Raw genomic sequence first — 20,536 nt, 5'->3', positions numbered from 1 at the left:
TGTGATCTTTATTTTTAAGGTCATGGGCCGTTTTCACACATGTTTGATGGGAGATTTATTCCGCTTGCTCGTCAAGGTTTGAACTGGAAGGTAGGCATTTCAGTACTACAGTAAAATGAAAAAACTCGCATTTTTAAAGGGAAAATAATTCATCTGTAAAGATTGCCAGCACTTGTGAGCATATAGTCATAATCTGGCCTTATTGAATCATTTTGATGGCATAGTTAAAGTTCTATCATGATAGTTCTATCAAGATCTTAAAGTTCTATCAAGATCTTGTCATGATTTTTCTTGTTCTCTTTAAGTGTCTGGAGAATATCTACCCCTCAGTGTTGCTGTGAGCAGATACAGCCTCACCAGTGAAATAGAAAGAGGTGTGAGGTGAAGGGGGGGCAGATGTTTGTCGCAGGTGTTCCCCAGGGGTCAGTACTGCATCCAGTCTTGTTGAACATCTTTATTAGTGAACCTGTATGAAGAGATAAAGTCCTCCCTCAGCAAGTTTGCTGATGTACAGAGCTGGGAGGAGTGCCTGATGCACCAGAAGGCCGTGCTGCCATTCAGCGAGAGCTGGACAGACTGAGAGTTGGGCAGGGAGGAACCTGATGAGGTTCTACAAGGGCAAGTGTAGGGTCCTGCACTGGGAGAGGAATAACCACATGTACCAGTACAGGCTGGGGGCTGAGCAGCTGGAGAGGAGCTGTGCAGAGAAGGCCCTGGGTGTCCTGTGGATAACAGATCGGCCATGAGCCAGCAGTGTGCCCTGGTGGCCAAGAAGGCCGATGGTGCATTACAAAGAGCATGGTCAGCAAGGTGAGGGAGGTGGTCCTCCCTCTGTAGTCTGCCCTGGGGGGGCCACATGTGGAGCACTGTGTTCTGGGCTCCCCAGTTCAAAAATAACAGCGATCTCCTAGAGGGAGCCCAGTGGAGGACCACAGAGATGATACAGGGCCTGGAGCATCTCCTGTGTGAGGGAAGGCTGGGAGCCCAGGGGCTGTTCAGCCTGGGTAAGAGAAGGTTGAGAGGGGATCTGATCAACACTTATAAATGTCTGAAGAGTGGGAGACAATTGGATGAGGCCAGACTCGTTTCAGTGGTGTATAGTGACAGGACAAGGAACAGTTGCCAAAAACTAGAACGTAGGAAGTTTCACACAAATATGCGGAAGAACTTTGCTACAGAGCCCTGGCACAGGCTGTGCACAGAGGTGCTGAAGTCTCTTCTGGAGATATCCAAACCCACCTGGTCACTTTCCTGTGCGACCTGCTCTGGGGAACCTGCTTTAGGGGTTGGGATTGAGGATCTCCAAAGGTGCCTTCCAACCCCTACGATTCTGTCATCTCCCCAGAAGTGAAAGTGCTCTTGAGCTTCTATGTAATACCTTGAGATACTTGTGTGTGCATGTTCTCTTTCAGATCTCATTGTATGATACTGCAAAATTAAATGGCCGGGTCTTGTCAGTACCCATGGTCAGGTTCTGAAGAGGCAGAACTCACTACAACTGCACCCATCATTTTAAGAGTGTTTCTTGATGCTGCACACAGAGTGGTTTCCTGTTTGGGTAGATCAAAGATGATCAGAAAATGAGCCAAGTGCTGCACTTGCACATCGCTGGCAGCGCGCCAGGCAGTGCTGTTGTGTTAGGAGAAAGCTGTGGCACCTGAGGAAGGGTGCTTGGGCACGGTAATGTAATGTTTAGGTATCTTTTTTTTAAAATTTTCACAGCATGAAACTGCTTCTGTTGAAATGTTTGAGCACCTGATCACATCCAACAAACTGGAAGAAATCATGGAATCGTATGGTCTCATCCTGGAGGAGGACATAGCCTTCATCAAGGAACAGATAGGAGGCCCTATAGATGAGACAGCTTGTGAGGAGTCGGTGAGTTGCTGTACTGCTACTGTGGTTATTTGAACAAACATCTTACATTTTTCTGAGAGCCAGCTTTACTAAGAGAGTAGATAATTTTTCCCTCTCTTCTGTTTTATTCTCTTTGTCTTTGGAAATTGTGTTTTTAATTGGCCAGGCGGAGAAAGTGCGGCGATGGTTTCTATTAACAAGCCAGTACCAGATTACAGGGCTGCCAGCTGAGATGAGGCAGCGAGTCACCACAAAGCATGGCTCAAGTACGTGAGGAGTGCCAGAGCCTCAACAGCTTTGATGGCTGTAGCAAAACATTTTGATGTATCCCGGTGACACGTACAGAGGTGCAGGGATAAGACTTGGAGAAATGCCTTGCTTCAAGAGGCAAGGAAGAAGACATCATAATTATTAATGTTTGCAACTCTACAAAAGGATCAAGTCCTCACTCTTTTTCTTGCTCTTGTCTTCTCATCAAAGATATCTGTCCACTTAATACTGCATCAGTTGGAGATCTGTCGTGACATTCTGGTCCCAATCAAAGTTTGCATGTTGTCCCAAACAAGTCACCCATAAATGTTAGCACTTACCCATTGTTTTCTGTTGTATTGGCATGTAGTGCTACCACTTGTCCTGTAGCCCTCTGATGACAGAACATAGGGAATTCGGCATAACAAAGCTAAGTACAAGATCTTATGGGAAGGCAGTAGTCATTTACAAAGTCTGCAAGTTGGTTTTACCCACTTGCAGTCGTTTGAACACAAGTCTTGCTGCCTACTGCTTCTGATAATCTTAGGCCAAGTTCTTGCCTGTTCTCAGTTCCCTGTTTGGACTTTATTCCTGTTTTCCATCAGGATAACAGGAAAAGCAGAGTTGTATGTGATAGCTGCCAACCTTCTTGACATCTGCCCAGTCTTCTGCCAGCAGTCATTTGTGTTGTGCTGGTTTTAGCAGAGCAGGGACTCTTCTGCTGATGAGCACCTGTACTGTGACGCTGTCACCTCGCAGTCCTTCTGGTCCTGACATAAACAGCACATTGTTCCATCTTACTGCTGCCATCTGCACTCCTCATCATCGTCCCTGTAACAGCTCTTTGTTGTCAGCATGGGATGGTTTTATCCTTGATATGCTCTCCTCCCACTATTTGTGCACATTTCCCTTCTCCTTTGCATCCATGTTAATACCTCTGTAATGCTAATGTTAACATTGCAACAGTACATCTTAAGTAATTCTCCCCCCAGAATTTCAAGGCAATGTTTATTTAAGTGAAGAATCATTAAACGTTCAAGAGAAGTTCACATGCAATCTGTATTTTATGTTCTGGCCTTGATTTGCTGTTTGCTTCCTGGCTGAGTCACTCCTCAGTTGTGGGTTAAGAGTTCAAGTCAGCTGTTTGAGCAGTCATTGTTTAACATTCCTAAGCAGTAGTTTTAAAAGTACACTATAATGTTGTAGAGCTGATTGCAGAAGACTACAAGGGAGTGACGTGTGGGTTTAATTCATTCCCCTCGGGGTTAAATAATTTCAACCTCTTCATCTCCTTGTTGCTACAGGTTGTTTGCACTTCAAAGCTGCGTGCTTTGCTTTGGTAGAATGGGGGATTAGATCCTCAGTGTGTGTAGATTTTGTTCTTCCTGTTGTTCTGGGAAGTCATCTGCTTAAGTCCTTGTTCTGGGCTTGTAATGTGCACAGTGCAGCTTTTGAATCTCTTCTGTTGCCTTTGTGTTCTTTGTTACCTCGATATGAGATTTTTATCATAGATAAAGTCAGAGTGCCTTAAAAATTATTCTGCACGGGGTGCTCCAAAAGTAATGCCTCCAGTTTATTTTTGTGTAAACTACGACAGCTACAAAGAGCACAATAATACTGTTCGATAGAGCAGATTTGAAGCTACAAAACACTATTTTTTCAGCGTACTCACTACCATTAGCTGTGCATTTTCAGCAGAGATGAACAGGAGCTGCATGCCACACTCATACAGATCTGCACCAGCAGAGGTGACCCACTGTCGTTGCTGCCTGTGCTGAAGTGCACTGCCCACCCCTCACTGTGCTCATACCCACTGTTCTATCTGTCTCTGGTGCTGTGGGCCAACACAACAGAATAGGAGGCATTACTTTTGGAGCAACCCTCTTACCACTGCTTACATTGTTAAATTTCTTACTGTTTCTGATTTTTCTTCTCGGCTCCTCCATCATTAGTGGCCCTACCGAGGACGGCCAAAGGAGAAGAGTTTCCTATATGAGATAGTAGCCAACAAGAAGAATGGCATTGATGTGGACAAATGGGATTATTTTGCAAGGTACGGATCTTACAGCTTCTGCTTTTGTTCAATCGCTGCTGAAACAACACTGCTTTACTTACAAGTGTGACCTCACTGTTAAGCACTCGCTGTGGAATATTTTCAGGGATTGCCACCACCTAGGGATCCAGAATAATTTTGATTATAGGCGCTTAATTAAATTCACTCGTGTTTGCGAAGCAGGAAACCAGAAGCATATCTGTGCCCGTGATAAGGTAAGCGTGTGAGCTGGGGGAGTGTCGGCAGCAACGTGTCTGTGAGGTGTGTGAGCAGGGAAGAAGCAAATGATTGTTTTGTTTGGTTGTTTTTGGTTCAGGAAGTTGGGAATTTGTATGATATGTTCCACACTCGGAATTGCCTGCACCGGCGAGCGTACCAGCATAAGGTTGGCAACATCATTGAGATAATGCAAGTATTACAGTTCTTTTGTCTTGCACATCGTTTATTTTATTTTATTTTTAATCTGGAATTGTAAATCTGTTTGGAATCTTCACCAAATCAATAAGCTTTGACATGCAATGAGAGCCACTTGGCTATGTAACCAAATTCTAGATGTTTTAGAGGTTCAAAACATGGACCAGTCGGGGTGAGCCCAGCAGAGGGCCATGAGGGTGCTCAGAGTGTGCAGCACCTCTGCTGGGGCTGTGGGAACTGGGCTGGTGCTCTCATGCAAGAGAAGGCTCTGGGAGACCTCATTGTGGCCTTCCAGTAGCTAGAGGGGCCCACAGGGAAGCTGGGGAGGGACTCGTCATCAGGGAGTGTTGTGACAGGGCAAGGGGTAACAACTTTAAGCTGAAAGAGGGCAGATATTTGGAAGAAATTCTTTACCCAGAGCCAGCTGGCGCTGCTGCCCAGCGCTGTGGGTGCCCCATCCCTGCAGGTGCCCGAGGCCATGGTTGGGCCCTGGGCAGCCTGAGCTGGGGGGCAGCCAGCATGTGGCAGGGGTGGGGCTGGGGGGGCTGTGACAGCAGCATCTGTCCACGTTTAATCCAATTAGAAGCAGATTACAAAAGCCCTGAAGGAGCTCTGGACTGGGATGCTGTTATGCTGTTGTAACTACTGACAATGGGAGCTGAATCTTTATCTGCAAGTTAGAGACAGCTTGGCTCAAACTGAGTGCTTAGTGGAGCAAGATTACTCACATGTGAAAGTAATGAGCAGGCTTACAGTGGCATGGCTGAGGCCTGTCTGTAAAGCTGCAGCAGGAATAGCTGAGGAGCAGTTTGGCTGCCTGCCTATCTTTGTGCTTACCCTATTGATACCTGTAGAAGTTTCCCAGCAACACCATTCTGTTTGCTTTTCCTCAGAAGCATCCCCAGATGTTTGTTAATACAGATCTTGGCTGCCAAGTAACTGCTGTGTTTGGACAGAACAAGGCAGAGGATCGTGTGGTACAGGAAGTACTGGGGGCTTTGGAAGAACTTCTCTAGCGGAAAAAAGATTTTCTAAAGATAAACAGTTTTGCATATATCTGGTGCTTTAAACTCACAAAATTTGGTGTTCACTCAGTTAACTGCGTCTGTAAAAGGATATGGTCTTCTGAGGGTGTCATTGCAGCTGGCTGACCGTGTCGCTGTCTTGCAGGGTCCTGCAGCCATCTGAGCTCTATTAAAGCCATAGTCCAAAGCAGAACAGACTTCCACATTTCTTGAAATAAAGTTAAGGTCTGATCTGAACCTATTTGCAGTAAATGGGAAAGGCTCTGTTCAAATGTGAGATGACAGCACGGAGATGGGATGTACTGCAATATGGCTCTGCTGCATGTTTAGGACACAATTTAGTTTGTCTTCTCTTTATAATGTAACTAAGGTATTTATTTTTTGACTCTGAAGTATCACCTAGAAACACCTCGTTGCTTAATTCTTTGTTTTGCTTCCATCTAGGATTACAGAAGCCTTTCAAAAAGCAGACTGTTTTTTTCAAATAGAAGGCTCTAAAGGAAAATTGTACCACATCTCTACAGCGATGGAGGACATGGAAGCCTACACTAAGCTAACTGGTATGAGCTCTCAGAATTCCTTTTAAAGTGCAACAACGTGAGTGCCTCTCAGAATGGCACAATCTTTGTACAGCTGTTGACACAGCAGGTGCTTCCCCATGACCAGTACTGCTTTTGTACGCAGTTGGTGGTTTAGACCTGTAGCATCCATCCAACCTCTGTGCTTTCACATCTTACTGGGAGAGCAAAACATTCTAGTTTAAATTAATTTTATGGAGAGAGAGGAACACCAACTTCTGGTTTTCTGCATGCATTCAAAGCCAGGTTACTGTGTGGTCAAGCAGTCCTACCTGTGCCCTAGTTTTGTTATACTTGTCACAGATGGGGTGTGAGTCAGCTCAGAGCAATGCTACACCTAACTACATCAGGGAGAGGAGCACTGCATGTGTGTTGTGTGAAACTAACCCTGAGACAGATATTGAAGGGCTCTGATAAGATCTAATTTAATTTGCTTGAGGCACTGCAACCCTTCTTGCAAATGGAACACAAGAAAACAGTACATAAATTAGTTTATTCCCAGAAGTTTCTTAGGCAAGATCTTGTAAATACTGTTCTTGTAGGGTAAATACCAAGAGCAGCAGTCCACTTAAAGACCAATGGGGAAATTCCAGTATGATTACATTGTGAAACAAATGAGATGAGAGTTTTGATTGTTGCCTAGATAAATAGTCTGACTGTTGGCAGCCACTTCTCGAAGGTCTGGGTCAGCACCGTGAGGAGGAAAAACTTGGAGAAATTATGAATTCCCCAAAACTGACTTGAGTTGTGTTTTCTGTCATGTAGTTCAGTCTTCCCATCGCTTCTGTGTCTTGGTTTTGCCTGTCCCTCCTGGCCTTCTCTGCAAGGCACACCAGCTCTCCTTGTTGGTATTCATTGCTGGCTTTGAGCAGCAGCATGGGGAGCAGAGGCCAATGTTGGCATGGCAAACCCTGCTGCACTGAAGGGCTTGTGGCTGGAGTGACTGCAGGGCAGAGGATGCTTCAGTCCTTGCAGAGCTGCTGCTCTGTGTATTTAGCCAGTTATCCAATTTGTCCATATATTCTGTTTTCTTCTATTGCATTTACAAGCAGGCTTGCAGTGTTCCCAAGGACTGGCAGCTCTTGCTGTGCCTGGGAGCTGCTTCTCACAAGTTTCCAAAACATTCCTGAGTGGGATGGCAACTTTCCCGAGCCTCCACCATCAAGCCTTGTGCTGGCCACCAGAGGGACTCAGGAATGGTGCTGGAGGCTGAGGGCATTGTTGCAGAGGGTCTGCTCGCTGTAATCTGTTAAGCTGAGGGTCTTCTGTTGGTGACCCTTCATCTGCCGTAGCCACGTTCAGCCCGATAAAGACTAAATTCTGCATGGGTTAGGAGCTGTCCTGGGGGCTGTGTGTCTGTAGGAGCAGCTATGCAGGAGCTGAGCACCACGTTCTTCTTCCTTCCCTGCATCCAATGGTTTCATCCTGGGGGATTCTGTGAGGACAGTAAGCTTCTTTTCAGTAGTCCGTGGTGAGTGACGCTTCTGTGAAACTGTCCAACTGCCATTTGGATCTTTGCTGACACTCAGCCTCTTGGAGAACCCGCTGCTGCAGAACCTCACAGCTTCTCTCCATGATGGGTGAAGAGAACCACCTTTTGGTTTTGAATTTGTAGCCTTTTGATTTTGACAGCAAATCCTAATTTTTGTAATAATGACACAGAAAGCAGTTTCTTGCTAGTACTTTACACAACATATGTGTTCATGCCTTGACTGTTTTCCCTGGGTTCTCTCTCAAGCTGAAGAGTCAGTCTGCTGTTCCTAGGAGGGAGTTTCACACTCCATCGTAAAGGTGTTCTTCTGGTCATCGTGGCTCATAGCTTACCTAGGCATTGTGGGGGGGGGGCTTCTTGCTGTGCTAGGCAGGGTGTTGCAGAGTTGTACCTGCAACACATCAAAGCTGCATGGCTGTTTCTGGCTGGGGAATGCAAATAGATGCACAGAGTGCAGCTGTGTTGGCTGTGTGACAGGTGAGCAGCATCCTGACCCCAGCAGTTTCGGAACAGCCAAAATTAACCCTTCTGCTCTGAAACCATAGCAAAAGAAACCTGGGGATATTTGAGATCATATTGCAAGTGGCTTCTCAGCTGTCTGACCTGTGATGTTCAGCCATTCTCTCAAAATGTGCATTTTTCCTGAATCTTCGGTTTTTCTTATTGGTCAAGCCTCTGTCGCTGTCTGTGCGTTTTGCTGTCGTAATGGATTTTGACATAGTTAACTGAAATCACTACAACTTTGACAGATAATATCTACCTGGAAATTCTGCACTCAAGTCGTCCAGAACTGAGTGAGGCACGAGAAATTTTGCATAAAATAGAACGGCGTGAATTATACAAGTTTTTAGGAGAGACTCAACCCGAAAAAGTGAATGAAATTCCAAAGGTAATATCCATCACCAGGAGATTCTGAATTCTTTCCTTCTAAGAATGTTCTCTAAGCTGCTGACCACCTTCTTTCCTCTTCCTGGCTTTTTGTTGTTGATAGTGATTGGTTTTGTTTGTTTGTTTGTTTTTTGAAAAGCTTAAACAATACTCTAAAAATCATAGGATCACAGAATGTCTTAGGTTGGAGGGGGCCTTAATGATCACCTCATTCCAACCCCTGCCACAGGCAGGACTGCCAGCCACCAGACCAGGCTGCCCAGGATCCCACCCAACCTGGCCTTGAATACCTCCAGAGATGGGCCATCCACAACCTCCCAGGGCAGCACGTTCCAGCGCATCACCCTCTGAGTAAAAAATTTCCCCAGACGTCTAATCTAAATCTCCCCTCTTCTAATTTAAAGCCACACCCCCTTGTCCTATCACTGTCAGAGCATGTAAAAATTTGGTCCCCCTCTTGCTTGTAAGTTCCATTCAAGTACTGGAAGGCCACAATGCCATCTCCCCGGAGCCTTCTCCGAGTTAAACAAACCCCACTCCCTCAGCCTGTCTTCATAGGAGAGGTGCTCCAGCCCTCTGACCATCTTCATGGCCCTCCTCTGGACCCGCTCCAACAGCTCACAGCCCTCCTGTGCCGGAGGTCCCACGACTGGGCACAGTGTTCTGGATGTGGTCTCACAGGGGCAAAGCAGAGGGGGACAACCCCCTCTGTTGTTGCAGTCCAGGATACCATTGGCCTTCTGGGCTGCAAGTGCACACTGCTGGCTCATGTCCAACTTTTTGTCCACCAGCACCCCCGAGTCTTTCTCTGCAGTGCTGCTCTCAATGAGTTCTTCTCCCAGACTGTACATATATCTGGCCTTGCACTTGACCTTGTTGAACCTCATTAGGTTCTTCTTGAGCTTGTCCAGGTTCACTGGATGCCATCCCTTTCTTCTCTTTTGTCAACTGCACCACTCAGCTTGGTGTCACCCTCAGCAGTTGGTGGGTACACTCGATCCCACTCTCTGTGTTGTTAATAAAGATGTTGAAGAGTACCGTTCCCAGGATTGACCCCCCGAGGGGCACCAGTCATAATTTGTCTCCACTTGGATATTGAGCCATTGACCACACCGTTCTGTGTGACCATCCAGCTAATTCTTTGTCCACCATATAGTCCAGCCTTCAAGTCCATCTCTGTCCAATTTAGAGATAAGGCTGTGGTGCAGGACCATGTCAAAGACCTTGCAGAAGTCCACGTAGATGACATCAGCTGCCCAGTAGGGTCAGAAGTTCTCTCCCACCCATCCTTGTCTGTATGTTGGTGAGCTATGGAATATTTTACAGAAAATTGGGATGAGTTTTATATACAGACAGCCAGAAGAATAGAAAAAGATAGAAAATCAGAAGTTGATTATTGCAGAAATGTTTGCAGAAGGAAAAAACACAGTGTTGCTGTGATGGGAGGCCGGCTCACTGGTGGTGTCCTCATTGCACCCAGCTGGGTATCCCACTGGTCTGCACTATGTGGGAGTCACTCAACAGGTTGGTGGGGAGGACTTGCACTCAGTCTAAACCTAAACCTTTCCTTGGCTTCTGGAGTCGCTGCAAGCTGCACATACACCCTTGTGGTAATCCCTGCTCCTCTCAGCAGTCCCTCTGTCTTTGCAATGGACAAATCTGCTGCTTGCTGAATTCCTTCCCTCCTGGACCTGTCTGCTGTCTGCTCTGTGCTAAAAGCTTTTCTCCCTAGAGTCTCACATGCTCCCAGGAAATCTTCCTTCATCAAATCTTGCATCTTGCACTGCCCATCACTAAGCAGGCAGTGTTCTCTCTCCTGCATGGCCACAGCCTTTTAAAGAGAGCGCACACCTTTCCATAAATAACAGTTCTCCACCACACTGTTGTACACTCAGTGTTAGTCCAGCTATTGGCAAGGAATGCTCTCCTGGGTCCAAAACCAGACGAGGCCCTTTGTAGAGTTCTGCTTTGGAGGTGGGAGCAGTTCCCTCTGAAGCTCACTGAGGACCTTGTTTTGTCTGCTGTTCTGTAGTGGTCAGTGATGTTACTGATCCTGTCTGTCTCTTTCTTACATTTTAGTGGGTTTTTTTTTCTAGTACAAAAACTATTAGAGGGTGACATCCTGCAGCTGTTAATTAAAAAAGAAAAAGTTCAGTAAAGGTATTTAGCATTCAGCTTTGGGGAACTTAACTGCACAACACATTTGTGCTATCAAACAACTTGCTTGGAAGTTCTTTCTTTTCTCATGAAACGTTCTGTTTTCATGAAATATCCTGGAAGGGCTTTCCTTGCTTCCTGCTTCCACGTGTAAAGTTATGTGGATCTTTGCAGTTTGTTAAGGTTGTTTTTTGTTTTGTTCCTGAAATTTAACAGCGGGGCTCTGGCTGTCTAAGGTATACAAGGGTTCTGACAGCCAGACTGCTGTAGGAAGTCTGTAGGGTTTGACCTGATGATGCAAAAATACAGTCAGAGCTTTTCTTTTTCAGGATGAATACGATGGCCTGGCAGGGGACATTGCTAACTCCAAGCCAGAAAAAGATCCTCCAGATGTGGAGCTGACTGCTGAAGACTTCATAGTTGATGTAATTATCCTTCCAGAGCGAGCTTAGCACTAATCCTGCTCAGCTGCACACAGACGTTGGTCTGCGTTGTCCCACAGGCTGAAGGTGTGGGGAGGTGGGCGCTTCTCTCCGGCCACACAGATGATGGTGTACCAAACACTGTTGTTTAAACTTCATTAAGTTTCATTAAGTAATCAGTTGTTAATTACTCTTTTATTTGACTACTCTCATTTACAGAAGTATTGTGTGTATCTGCTTGTATTTATTGCTAGAAAACGAATGACAAACGTTAACAAATGTCTTTTTTATTTGTTTTGCATGCAAGGTTGTCAATATGGATTATGGAATGAAAGATCAGAACCCTATTGATAATGTTCTCTTCTACTGCAAGGCTGACCCGTCCAAGGCCATCAAGATCAGTAAAGAACAGGTAGGCTTTTATCCTCCTCAGCTTCACAGCTGGCAGTTGGAGCCATCGCAGTGCTTCCTGGTGGTTCTTGCAGTATTTGTGCAGGAGGGCGGTGGAATCTGTGTCCTTCTGCATGGATGGTTGGACTGGATGGTCTCAGAGGTCTTTTCTGACCTTGGTGATCCTGTGGTCCTGTGTGAGGTCCTGATAGCCTTTACATATGAACAGCCTTTTACTTGTTTTGAAGAAAATAGTGTTTTTGGGTAAAACTCAAGGATTACAGGGAGATGGTTCTTACTGCTTTCAGTTTGTTTTGAGAATGAGTTTCGAGGACTATAAATTCAAAGAGGGACTAAAGCTTATTTATTTGTGCTTTTTTTTTTTTATTCCAAAGGTTTCAAGGCTTTTACCAGGGACCTTTTCAGAGCAGGTTATCCGGGTTTACTGCAAACGTCAGGATCCAATTATTGTTTCAGCTGCAAAGCAGTATTTTGTTCAGTGGTGTATAAAGAGGGATTTCACCAAACCACAGGTAACAAATTTAGGTATTATTTTCTAGAAGTTCTTGCATTAAAAATCTTGGGACTTGGGCCTCGTCTCTGGGGCAGAGCTGCTTCCAGTAACCCAGCTTCTGTTTTCCTGTTGGTTCACATCTGGTCATGCTCTGGCTTCACTGAAATACTGACAGATCTTCACTGGTTTAACTCAAATGATTGGAAAAGTCATGTGTATCTAAAAATAGCTAACATCCATGCAGATACTCACTGATGCAGGTTTCCTCATACAAAGGCTTAAAATGCCACAGGGATTGAAAGATCCAGAGAAGTGATCAAATCAGTTCTTCCTATTGTTTTGCCTCTTTTTCTTCCCTGCTCATCAGCTGTTCAGTCACTGCTCCCACCGTATATCCTTGGTCAGTCCATTGAGTCTGAGAGTGCAAAATCCCCAGGGCAACACGACTGCAAACCTCTACTCCTAACGCAACTAATACGCAGGCTGAGTGCTTGGAAGGCCTTACCTGTGCTGCATCCCTTTACTGCCACATCTCAGACATACGAGTTTCCAGCTGTGAGGCAGGAGGAGAGGCATGTTAAGCTCATCTGAAGTCTTTTGAGCTGGGGGTGGTGTCAGAGCTACCGTGGCAATTAAAAGGGAAAACCTAAAGCAGAACCTGGGTCCATATGGCTTGCGTTGTGTTCCTCCTGCCAAAAGTGATGGAGAAGCCTGTAACAGCTCTTACTGTAAAGTGGTGATTCGTGATGTAGCTTTCCTATTGCGTCTCCTTTGCAGAAAGGTGGATGTCCTTTTCTAATAAAATTACTGTGTGTTGATGCTTTCAGCATTATCCTTCATTGTAAGGAAGCAGTTATGACGTTATCAAGCATGTTTTTCTCCCTAGAATGTGCAATGGAGCCGTTCCACTGTGTGTGTGTGAGGGGTCAGGCTGGAAGCCTGAACAGCATTAGTAGATGAGCTGGCAAATCCGTTGCTGAATTTCTCTCCCAATTATTCATACTGGCTTTTGTCTAATTGTCACACCATGGGAAGGAACAGCCTTTCTTTGTTTCCATGTTTGCTTGGCTTTCTTTGGGGTATTTTCCCTTCTCTGGGACCAAATCTCAAAGTAAAATCTGCAAGTTGCTTCAAAAGTGCAGCATAAACACTTTGTTCTGTGAACCTCGCGTTTCTCCTTTTCATTGTATGTGTTAACATCCCCGACCTTGCATCTTCTTTCCTGGATACGCCTGCGCATGTCATTCAAGGAAAGAGCTGTGTTCTCTGAAATGAAAGATCGGGCTGTAGATTAGTGTTCTCCTGTGCTGGAGCTGCAACTAGAGGCATGAACGGTTTTGTTTCAGGGTTCATTTGTACATGGTACTTCTGGTGTCTGTCTTATGGGAGCAGTTAGTTTCTGAAGGGCATTTTGCAAAGGGATCACATAACAGGCTGCCTCTGTAGCCTGCAGAGCACCGCAGTATGCTGCAGCCTCCTTTCCCCACTTCAGGGGTGTCCATCTGACTGCACTGTGACAGTCCCAGCTTATTTCTGCTTGTTCTGCCCTGCCCTTGCACTGTTTGATCATGAGATTAGCATACATGTCTGAGAAGTGTGAGCACGATGCCTAGGCTGTATCCGTTACTGTATGGGATGCACCTTAAGGTAGTGAAGGCACCTTCAAGCAACTGCACCTGGTAGGTGCAAAGCTTTTAATGCGAGGTTGGGGAATTCAGAGCACAGACTTACAGTAATGTTATAGAAACTTACAATAACGTTTCCAAGCTGTGTACGCGTGCCCATAATAAAAGCCTCTTGAGCTTCCTGGATTTGCTGCTAACAATTTAGGAGGAGGTGAACTATGAATAGTGGAGGTTTCTCACAAATGTGGGGAACTGTTTCTCCCCTCCCGTTTCTACCACTGACTGACAGCAGTTTCCATCTCTGCAGTGCAGTGTCTTCCATGCTCCCTGAGGTGCCTGTGGGACCTCGTGTTTATCTGTGCTAAGTCTGGTGGCGAGCTGCTTCTCCCTGCTTTAGCATAGCAAGTGAAAATGAACACACTGTCATGAATGTTCTCTGACTTTCAATAACAGGATGGTGATGTGGTTGCCCCTCATCTAACTCCACTGAAACAAAGCTGGAATAACAGAAGCAAGACTGAATACACGACAGCTTCAGAACCCAGCTGCAAGCAGAAGCTCTCTTTCAATAAGTAACGCGTCTCCTTTTGCACTGTTCAACCACCTGCTTCAGAAGATGGGTAGCTCTGAGCAGCAGCTCTTTTAAAACGCAATCCAATGGACTGTAAAAAGAAAAAAAATAGAGCAATGCAGCAGTGCATTTTACAGTACACTGTGCTTTTATGTGTGCACTTAAACTAAGTGCTTATTTGGATTGAACTGCTACAGAGCTAACAGATAACCTGTTACAGCAAAGCAAGCTCAGTTCTCATTTATTTTTGAATATATTGGTGCTGTTGTAGCAAGGGGAACTACATTTAAAAAAAAAACTCATTCATTATAATGGCCAGAAGTGCAGTAGATTTGTTACTGCTGCTTCTGGTCCTGATCCATCCCGAAGGCAATTGCAATGTTGCTAGAGCTGTTAGAAGAGCTTCCATCTCTCTTTTAAACTTTATTATTCCACCACCTCTTATTTTCTGTAATGATCTTTTTATTAAAGGTGACTGTTCTGGTGTTCAGGAAGCCGATTGGGTTGCAGGCCTCTTGCTATGAAAGTGAGCACACAGCTTTTATTGAGGGAGCACTGCCCTGCAGTGACACGCAGCATTTTACTGTTTTTATAGCATATTTTTGATACATTGAATGTAACTTTTTTTTTTTAAACTGCTACCCTGGACTGCAGAAACTCCTGAGAAGCTCCTGGCTGGGGTGCTGCCGGACAGCAGAGCTACACGCCTGCTTCTCAGTGCAGTGGTGGGCCCAGCAGGGTGCTGCACGCGGCTCTGCGTTTCCTTGCACCCAGCACACGTCGTTTCTGCACTTCACTGCACTGGGTGGTCAGGCTCGTCAGGAACCCTTCCACGATTGCATCCCGTCCCTGTTTTTCTGGCTCGATGGTTGCTGTTCTGGTGCATTTTTTTATCTCCCTTATAGACAGTAAGGGTTCTTACAATCTCACCTGTGGGCACTACTAATGTGAGTGCCATAGTGTGAGTGCTAAGCGTCTGTCCCCTCAAAAAGCAAACAAGGAAGACTTTTTCCCTGTTGTACTCAGGTTTAAGGTGTTTTCTTTGAAGGCTGCTTTCATTGAATGAAGTTAATTAATAAAAACCCACCCTCAAACCTACAAAGTAAAGTGTTCTTTAATACTCAGAAATTGGAAAAGGGCTTTGGTTTTTTGTATCTGAAGCGAGAAAATAGAAGTTCAATCTTGACGGCCAAGTTTTGAAACTAACAGAAGAAGTTGCTATGCAAGAAGATGGTGCCACTCTTCCTGTCTGATTGTTTCCTCGGTCTGGAAGCTGATGGCTGTGATGTGAGGTGAAGGGGTATTCACCTGCTTTACAGATGTGGTCTGAGACAGCCAGAAGTTGTTCTGTGCTCAGCTGCTTGTGAACCTGTGTTTAATGGTGATGCAGCACCGCCTCTGCTGTTCCTGTTAAGAGCATTTCACACCTGCAGTGTTCCAGGTAACTGCTGGAAGGTGGAGGGACCTTTATAGAAGCTTTTGGAGTATTTGCTTTATGGTTCAAGGAGTAACATTGTAGAGTGAAGGCATTTATCCCCATTATCTACGTGAAATCAAGTACTGTTCCAGAATAATGTAATTCTATCACTGTTCCTGGGGTTTGTTTTTGATGCTGTTATAAAAGGTGCACTTTATATTTGGGAAAAGCTTTCTGCTCAAGTTTAAGTGAAAACTTTGTACACTGAACTTAAAACATCTGGTAGAGTTGAGACAGTGTTTCTTTTTCTCAGACGTAATCTGAGCCTTTCTGTGCTAAAAAAATAAATAATGATTTTAATATTCTTGCAATGAATTGCAGTGTGTGAGCTTTTTAAAACCAGTCGTGTGTCACTGTGCAGGGCTAAACAGCCAAATGAACTTCTAAAGGTCTCCAGAAATGATCTGGGAGAGTGATGAGGATTGAAGTCCTTTTGCATTTTGGCCATTGCATGCAGGTGGAGCTGATGGGTGAAACTCCACGCTGCTCAATCCAAGAACTCTCAGACCTCTCCTTCTCAGCGCTTCCACCTGGAGCAGGGCAGTTCGGGGCTGGTGGGGGCTGCCAGGGATGCCTCGATGTGGTCAGAGCAGAGGCTGCTGCTGCAGGGCATTGCAAAGGGAGGGCTGCAGAAGGCAGGTGGGCAGCCCAGGGAGAGCACAGGCATCCAGAGGGACCTGGGCAGGCTGGGGAAATGGCACGATGGGCGGCTCATGGATTTTAACAAGGGGAAGTGCACACTCCTGCCTCTGGGGAGGAACAACAGGAGGTACCAGAGCATGCAGGGAGCACCCGGCTGGAAAGCCACTGCAGAAGAGGCCCTGGTGAGGCCACAGTGTCCAGGTGTGGGCTCCCCAGTAACACACAGAAACAGACCCAGGGAACAGCCGCCAAGCTGCAGGGAGGGTGAGAGCATCTTTCCTACGAGGAGAGCGCAGGGATGGTCTTCCTGCCAAAGAGAGTGCTCCAGGGGATCGTATCACTGTCAGTAAATTGTGGAATGTCCTGAAATCGGTGGTAGAACAGTTGCTTCTATTTCCTTTTGAGAGATGAACTAGAAACTCAGGCAAAAACAGTTGTTGCCACCAAGTCCCAGCACCTCTGGGCTGGTCGCTTTGCTAAAACTCATTGCTTAGACATGAGCCCATCAGAACAACAGGCAGGTTTAAGCAATGGGCTGTTTTATTTCCGGGAGATTCAGAACTCCTCTCTTCTATCGTTGGCTGTGGGAGACCAAAGAGTCTGGTGAGGTTCAGTGCAGATACGTACAGGGTAAAGTAAAACGAGAAGTCTGGTTGATGGGTGGGATCCGAGCTCCACCGAATTACAGGTTTTACCTGAAGCTAATGCTGTGTGAAAGCATGGGGTGGCAGTGGGGGCTCCAGCACCATGCCCAGCCACAACCCTCCCCCCAGGAAAGTAAAAGGAATGTCAGGCATCACAAAGAAGGTGTGAGGGGCCGAAGCAGAAAGGATTTATGTGGTGGGGAAGGGCTGTGAGTGCTGCATGAGTGCTCGGGGTGGGTGGGGGGGGCGGCTCTGTGTTCGGATGCAGCACCAGAGACCCCATTGCTCTGCTCTTCTGCACCAGGCTGAGGGTTCAGGTCCGGGCCCCTGGTTAGGGACTCGCATTGCTTTCTGTGTGTAGCTTCATGGCACTATTATTTCGGCAGTAAGGACGAGGCTCAGGGCACAGCTCTTCCCAATTATTGCTGGCCAGCAGCCTTTCATGCACCGGCCCTGTTCTCACTGTCCTGAGGGCAGCAGCTGGTGGGACACGGCTGTCCCAGGTGCTCACTGCTCCCCCAGAACACACGTGGCTCCTGACTCGTGCCCTTCTGGGGGGGCTGTGTCCATCCCTGCCAGGCTGCGTCCTCAGGTGCTGTAGGGAGGGCTGGGCACCACGGCACCCTGCTGTAGGGCCGGCATCCCGCAGGGTTTGCCCACACCGCCCTTCCCGGTGCCTGCAGGATGGGGCACAGCAGCGATCGGCTCCAAGAACCGTAGCTTCAGCTGTCCTGGGCTCCCGGTGCCCGTCAGGCCAGGCCCCACACCTCCAGGTCCCGGACGCAGAACTCCCCCCGCGGTGAGAGGCTCTCGTTGTTGAAGGTCTCACAGGGGCAGCTCCCCCCGTGGTGCAGATCCCCATCCAGCCACAGCCCAAACTTGCCGCTGGGACATGCAGAGGCTGTGCTCAGTCAGGGCCCTCCTGCTGCGCCTGCTCGGCCAGCTGAGCTCTGTGGCTGCCCCTACCTGCCCGCACCGACCATCAGCATGTCCACGTCTCCCTTCAGGAAGAAGTTGTTTCTGCCCGTCCACCTGAACACCTGCAGGGACAGCAGTCATGTGGGGCTGTCCCCATCCTGCTCCTGTCCTGCCCACACGAAGGGCCCTGCACCCGTTGGTCATGGCTGGAAGCCACGGAGTCCATAAGGAGGCCTGCCCACGGTGTGGGTGCCATTTTGCTGCTGTCCTGTCCCCTCTGGGGAACAGCTGCCATGTGCTGATGCCACCAGTCTCACCAGGACACACGGACCTCCATATTGGTTGGGACCTGGGGCAAGCTGGCCTGGCAGCTTTGCTTGTGGACAGACAAGTGCAGCTGCATTACCCTGGACGATTCCCCAGACCCTTCAGTATTTCAGGGTCCTTCCAGCAGGGCAGGCCATGGAGCACTGCTGGTCCCCAGGATCCCCCTTTCCTCTGACCCCACAGCCCCTACCTTCAGTTCCGGGGAGAAGGAGAAGAGGAATGTCTCCCCTGTGCCATAAAAGCCACTGCTCACATGGATGGGGCTGGTGGAGAAGGCACCAAAGGCCTGGAAAAGGGAGAGGAGAGAGATGCCAGCGCTGTGGGGTGTGGGGCTCAAACTGCACCGGGGGTCCCTGGCACATTCCCATGCAGTGAGCAACAACAAGGACAGCGCCAGGCACAGGTGAAGCCACTTTTGGTGTTACCAGGTGACAGATCCCAGCCGTACCTGTGCCTCAGTGTCACGGATGAGCAGCAGTGCCGGGGAGCTCAGCTGGCTGGTGCACCGGTACAGGGTCCTCAGGCTGAAGCCATCCCGCGCGGTGCAGTACAGCAGGCTCCAGGGCTGCTGCCGCAGCCGGGTGGGCAGGTGGAGGCCCAGCTGGGGCAGAGTGGGCTCAGAGGGGCTGGCAGGCAGCTCCCCGCCGCACCCTGCTGTGTGCAGAGTCCTGGCCTGGGCAGCAGCCCCTGCTTGTCCCCCGGCCCTGCTTCCCCACCCCTCCCTGCCCACATGCAGCAGGAGAGCAGGGCTGCAAGTGCTCCCAGCCACCTCCTACCCAGCAGGGATGAACCCCACCACCTTCACCCCCAGCATCCTCCCCCCACAAAGCAGTCTTACCCTGTAGCATCTTCACTCATATACACGTGTGCACAAAAGGTGTTCCCGACTGCTCTCCCAACACCAGCCATGCTCCCCAGACAACTCCCAGAGCATTTGTTCCCAAGAGGTCCTTCTGAGCATCCTCCCAGCCTCCCGGCATCCTCCCGAGGTCTCCCCAAACATCCCCACCCTGAGCCCCCCTGCAGGAGGCCAGAGAACAAGCTCAGGGAGGAGCAGACCAGGCAGCTGGCTCAGGATGAGCCACACCTTGACCTTTTGGTGGGGTGTGGGGCCTCGCACCTCCAGGGCTGTCACCCCAAGGCACCCCTCACTGAGTCCATGGGGAGCTGCAGGTCATGGCCCATCCATGTGTGCTCCCCCATTGACCTCTGCAGGAAACCATGCAGGGGGATGGTAATGGAGGCACTGTGCTGGAACCCACGTGGGGCAAGTGCTTGGCACCCCTTCTCTGGCAGTGCCAGCCCTGCTGGCTGCCTCTGCTCCCTGGGGATAGAGAGGATGTCACCCACCAGCCTTATGCTGGACCAGTTCTTGGCGTGCGAGGGCCCCTCACCTCCTCAATCTCCCTTTCCTGCAGGATGCTGCTTGGCGTGCTCAGCACCAGCCTGCATGGCTCCTCTGGGGCTGTGGATGTTACTGGGGCCCCCTCCCAACCCGGCTGCCCCTCGCTGTCCGGCTCTGTGCAGTCTGTGGGCAGGTCCTCGTCCTGGTCAGGCTGGGGGTGGATGGAGGTGATTACTCCCCTGGGACCCCACAAGGCAGCATCCCCAAACATGCACCACGTGGGGCTCTCCCACCCTGTGCAGAGGGCAAGGGCTGGATGAAGGGGCGCGAAGGCCACACAAACCTGGAACCCCAGGGGTGGGTGCTTGGCTGAGCCTCCTGCCCCGCTCCCCACACATGCTGCCATTCCATGGCGTGCCCTGGCACCCTGCCAGGCAGTTCCACCATTGCACTGAAGTTCAAGGGTGCGGGCTGCCCCGGGAGGAGATGGGGAAAGGAGGAGGAGGAATAGGAAGAGGAGGCAGCAGAGGCTTCCACGGCCTCCAAGCTCAGCCCCAGTGGAAGGGTTCGCTGCAGTGAATCTCAGTTGCATCCTCCCCTACCCTGGCCATGCACACCACGACACAGATGTACCTTGGGCCAGACTGCAGCTGGTGACAAGCCTCGGCCATCCACAGCTGCGTGCGCAGCCCATGTCCCCACTTGATTGTAGGAGGGCAGCAGGGCAGAAGCAAGCAGCTGCTCCAGGCTCCTCGCAGTGGGGAAAGGCAGAAAGCACCCCAGAGGAGCAGGGGACAAGGGGGAGAAGTAGTAGTGTCCCTGCAATGCCCAACCATGTGTCCCAGCCCCACGCGAGTGCCCTCAGGGTCAGACCTACCAGGAGGTGGTAGTGGGCACGGAGTCCCCTCATCCTGTGTGCTCCCGGGGTGCTGTACTGCCAGGGACACC

General features: G+C 48.7%; 2 protein-coding genes and 1 non-coding gene across 13 annotated transcripts in view; 2 read left to right on the top strand and 1 right to left on the bottom strand.

Moving 5' to 3' along the window:
• SAMHD1 (SAM and HD domain containing deoxynucleoside triphosphate triphosphohydrolase 1) overlaps positions 1-16,023 on the top strand; it is a 25,763-nt gene extending 9,740 nt beyond the window's left edge. For 4 of the 5 annotated variants that reach the window (NM_001030845.2, XM_046902808.1, XM_040650667.2 and 1 more), the window contains 11 exons: positions 20-90; positions 1,723-1,878; positions 4,059-4,159; positions 4,266-4,374; positions 4,476-4,567; positions 6,043-6,158; positions 8,418-8,557; positions 11,043-11,138; positions 11,443-11,547; positions 11,921-12,058; positions 14,118-16,023. In NM_001030845.2, the coding sequence (NP_001026016.2) occupies positions 20-90; positions 1,723-1,878; positions 4,059-4,159; positions 4,266-4,374; positions 4,476-4,567; positions 6,043-6,158; positions 8,418-8,557; positions 11,043-11,138; positions 11,443-11,547; positions 11,921-12,058; positions 14,118-14,240 (1,247 nt within the window). In that variant the 3' untranslated portion in view covers positions 14,241-16,023. The remainder of the gene's footprint in view (positions 1-19; positions 91-1,722; positions 1,879-4,058; positions 4,160-4,265; positions 4,375-4,475; positions 4,568-6,042; positions 6,159-8,417; positions 8,558-11,042; positions 11,139-11,442; positions 11,548-11,920; positions 12,059-14,117) is intronic. The other variant, XM_040650665.1, reaches the window with a different exon arrangement.
• MIR6664 (microRNA 6664) lies at positions 7,299-7,408 on the top strand. The gene has a single exon (NR_105533.1). It is a non-coding gene; the product is annotated as a microRNA 6664 (primary transcript).
• Positions 11,407-20,536, bottom strand: TLDC2 (TBC/LysM-associated domain containing 2). Of its 7 annotated transcripts, XM_040650838.2 has the most exons (8): positions 20,466-20,536; positions 20,222-20,339; positions 19,932-20,059; positions 19,638-19,799; positions 18,692-18,844; positions 18,434-18,529; positions 17,965-18,038; positions 16,877-17,883 (listed from the first exon to the last, which is right to left on the bottom strand). In XM_040650838.2, exons 1-8 carry the CDS (start codon positions 20,496-20,498, stop codon positions 17,748-17,750), a joined length of 900 nt encoding a protein of 299 aa, XP_040506772.1. In that variant the 5' UTR covers positions 20,499-20,536; the 3' UTR covers positions 16,877-17,747. The 7 variants fall into 7 exon arrangements, with proteins under 7 accessions (XP_040506775.1, XP_040506772.1, XP_040506773.1 ...); XM_040650841.2 differs by lacking the exons at positions 16,877-17,883; positions 17,965-18,038 and adding an exon at positions 11,407-13,305; XM_040650839.2 differs by lacking the exon at positions 18,692-18,844.

The sequence above is a fragment of the Gallus gallus genome, chromosome 20 (genome assembly GCF_016699485.2).
Source record: "Gallus gallus isolate bGalGal1 chromosome 20, bGalGal1.mat.broiler.GRCg7b, whole genome shotgun sequence".
NCBI lineage: Eukaryota > Metazoa > Chordata > Aves > Galliformes > Phasianidae > Gallus > Gallus gallus.
Note: the sequence above shows the minus strand (reverse complement) of the source record. Positions and strands in the feature narration are given on the sequence as shown.

Bases quoted from the DNA above. Each gene is read 5' to 3' on its own strand.
- TLDC2 (XM_040650838.2), bottom strand. From the start codon at position 20,498: ATGAGGGGACTCCGTGCCCACTACCACCTCCTG. The intron at 18,845-19,637 runs GTGAGGGGCCCT...ACTCTGCCCCAG, and splicing joins AGGAAAGGGAGATTGAGGAG to CTGGGCCTCCACCTGCCCAC. The intron at 17,884-17,964 runs GTAGGGGCAGCC...TGCATGTCCCAG, and splicing joins CTGATGGTCGGTGCGGGCAG to CGGCAAGTTTGGGCTGTGGC.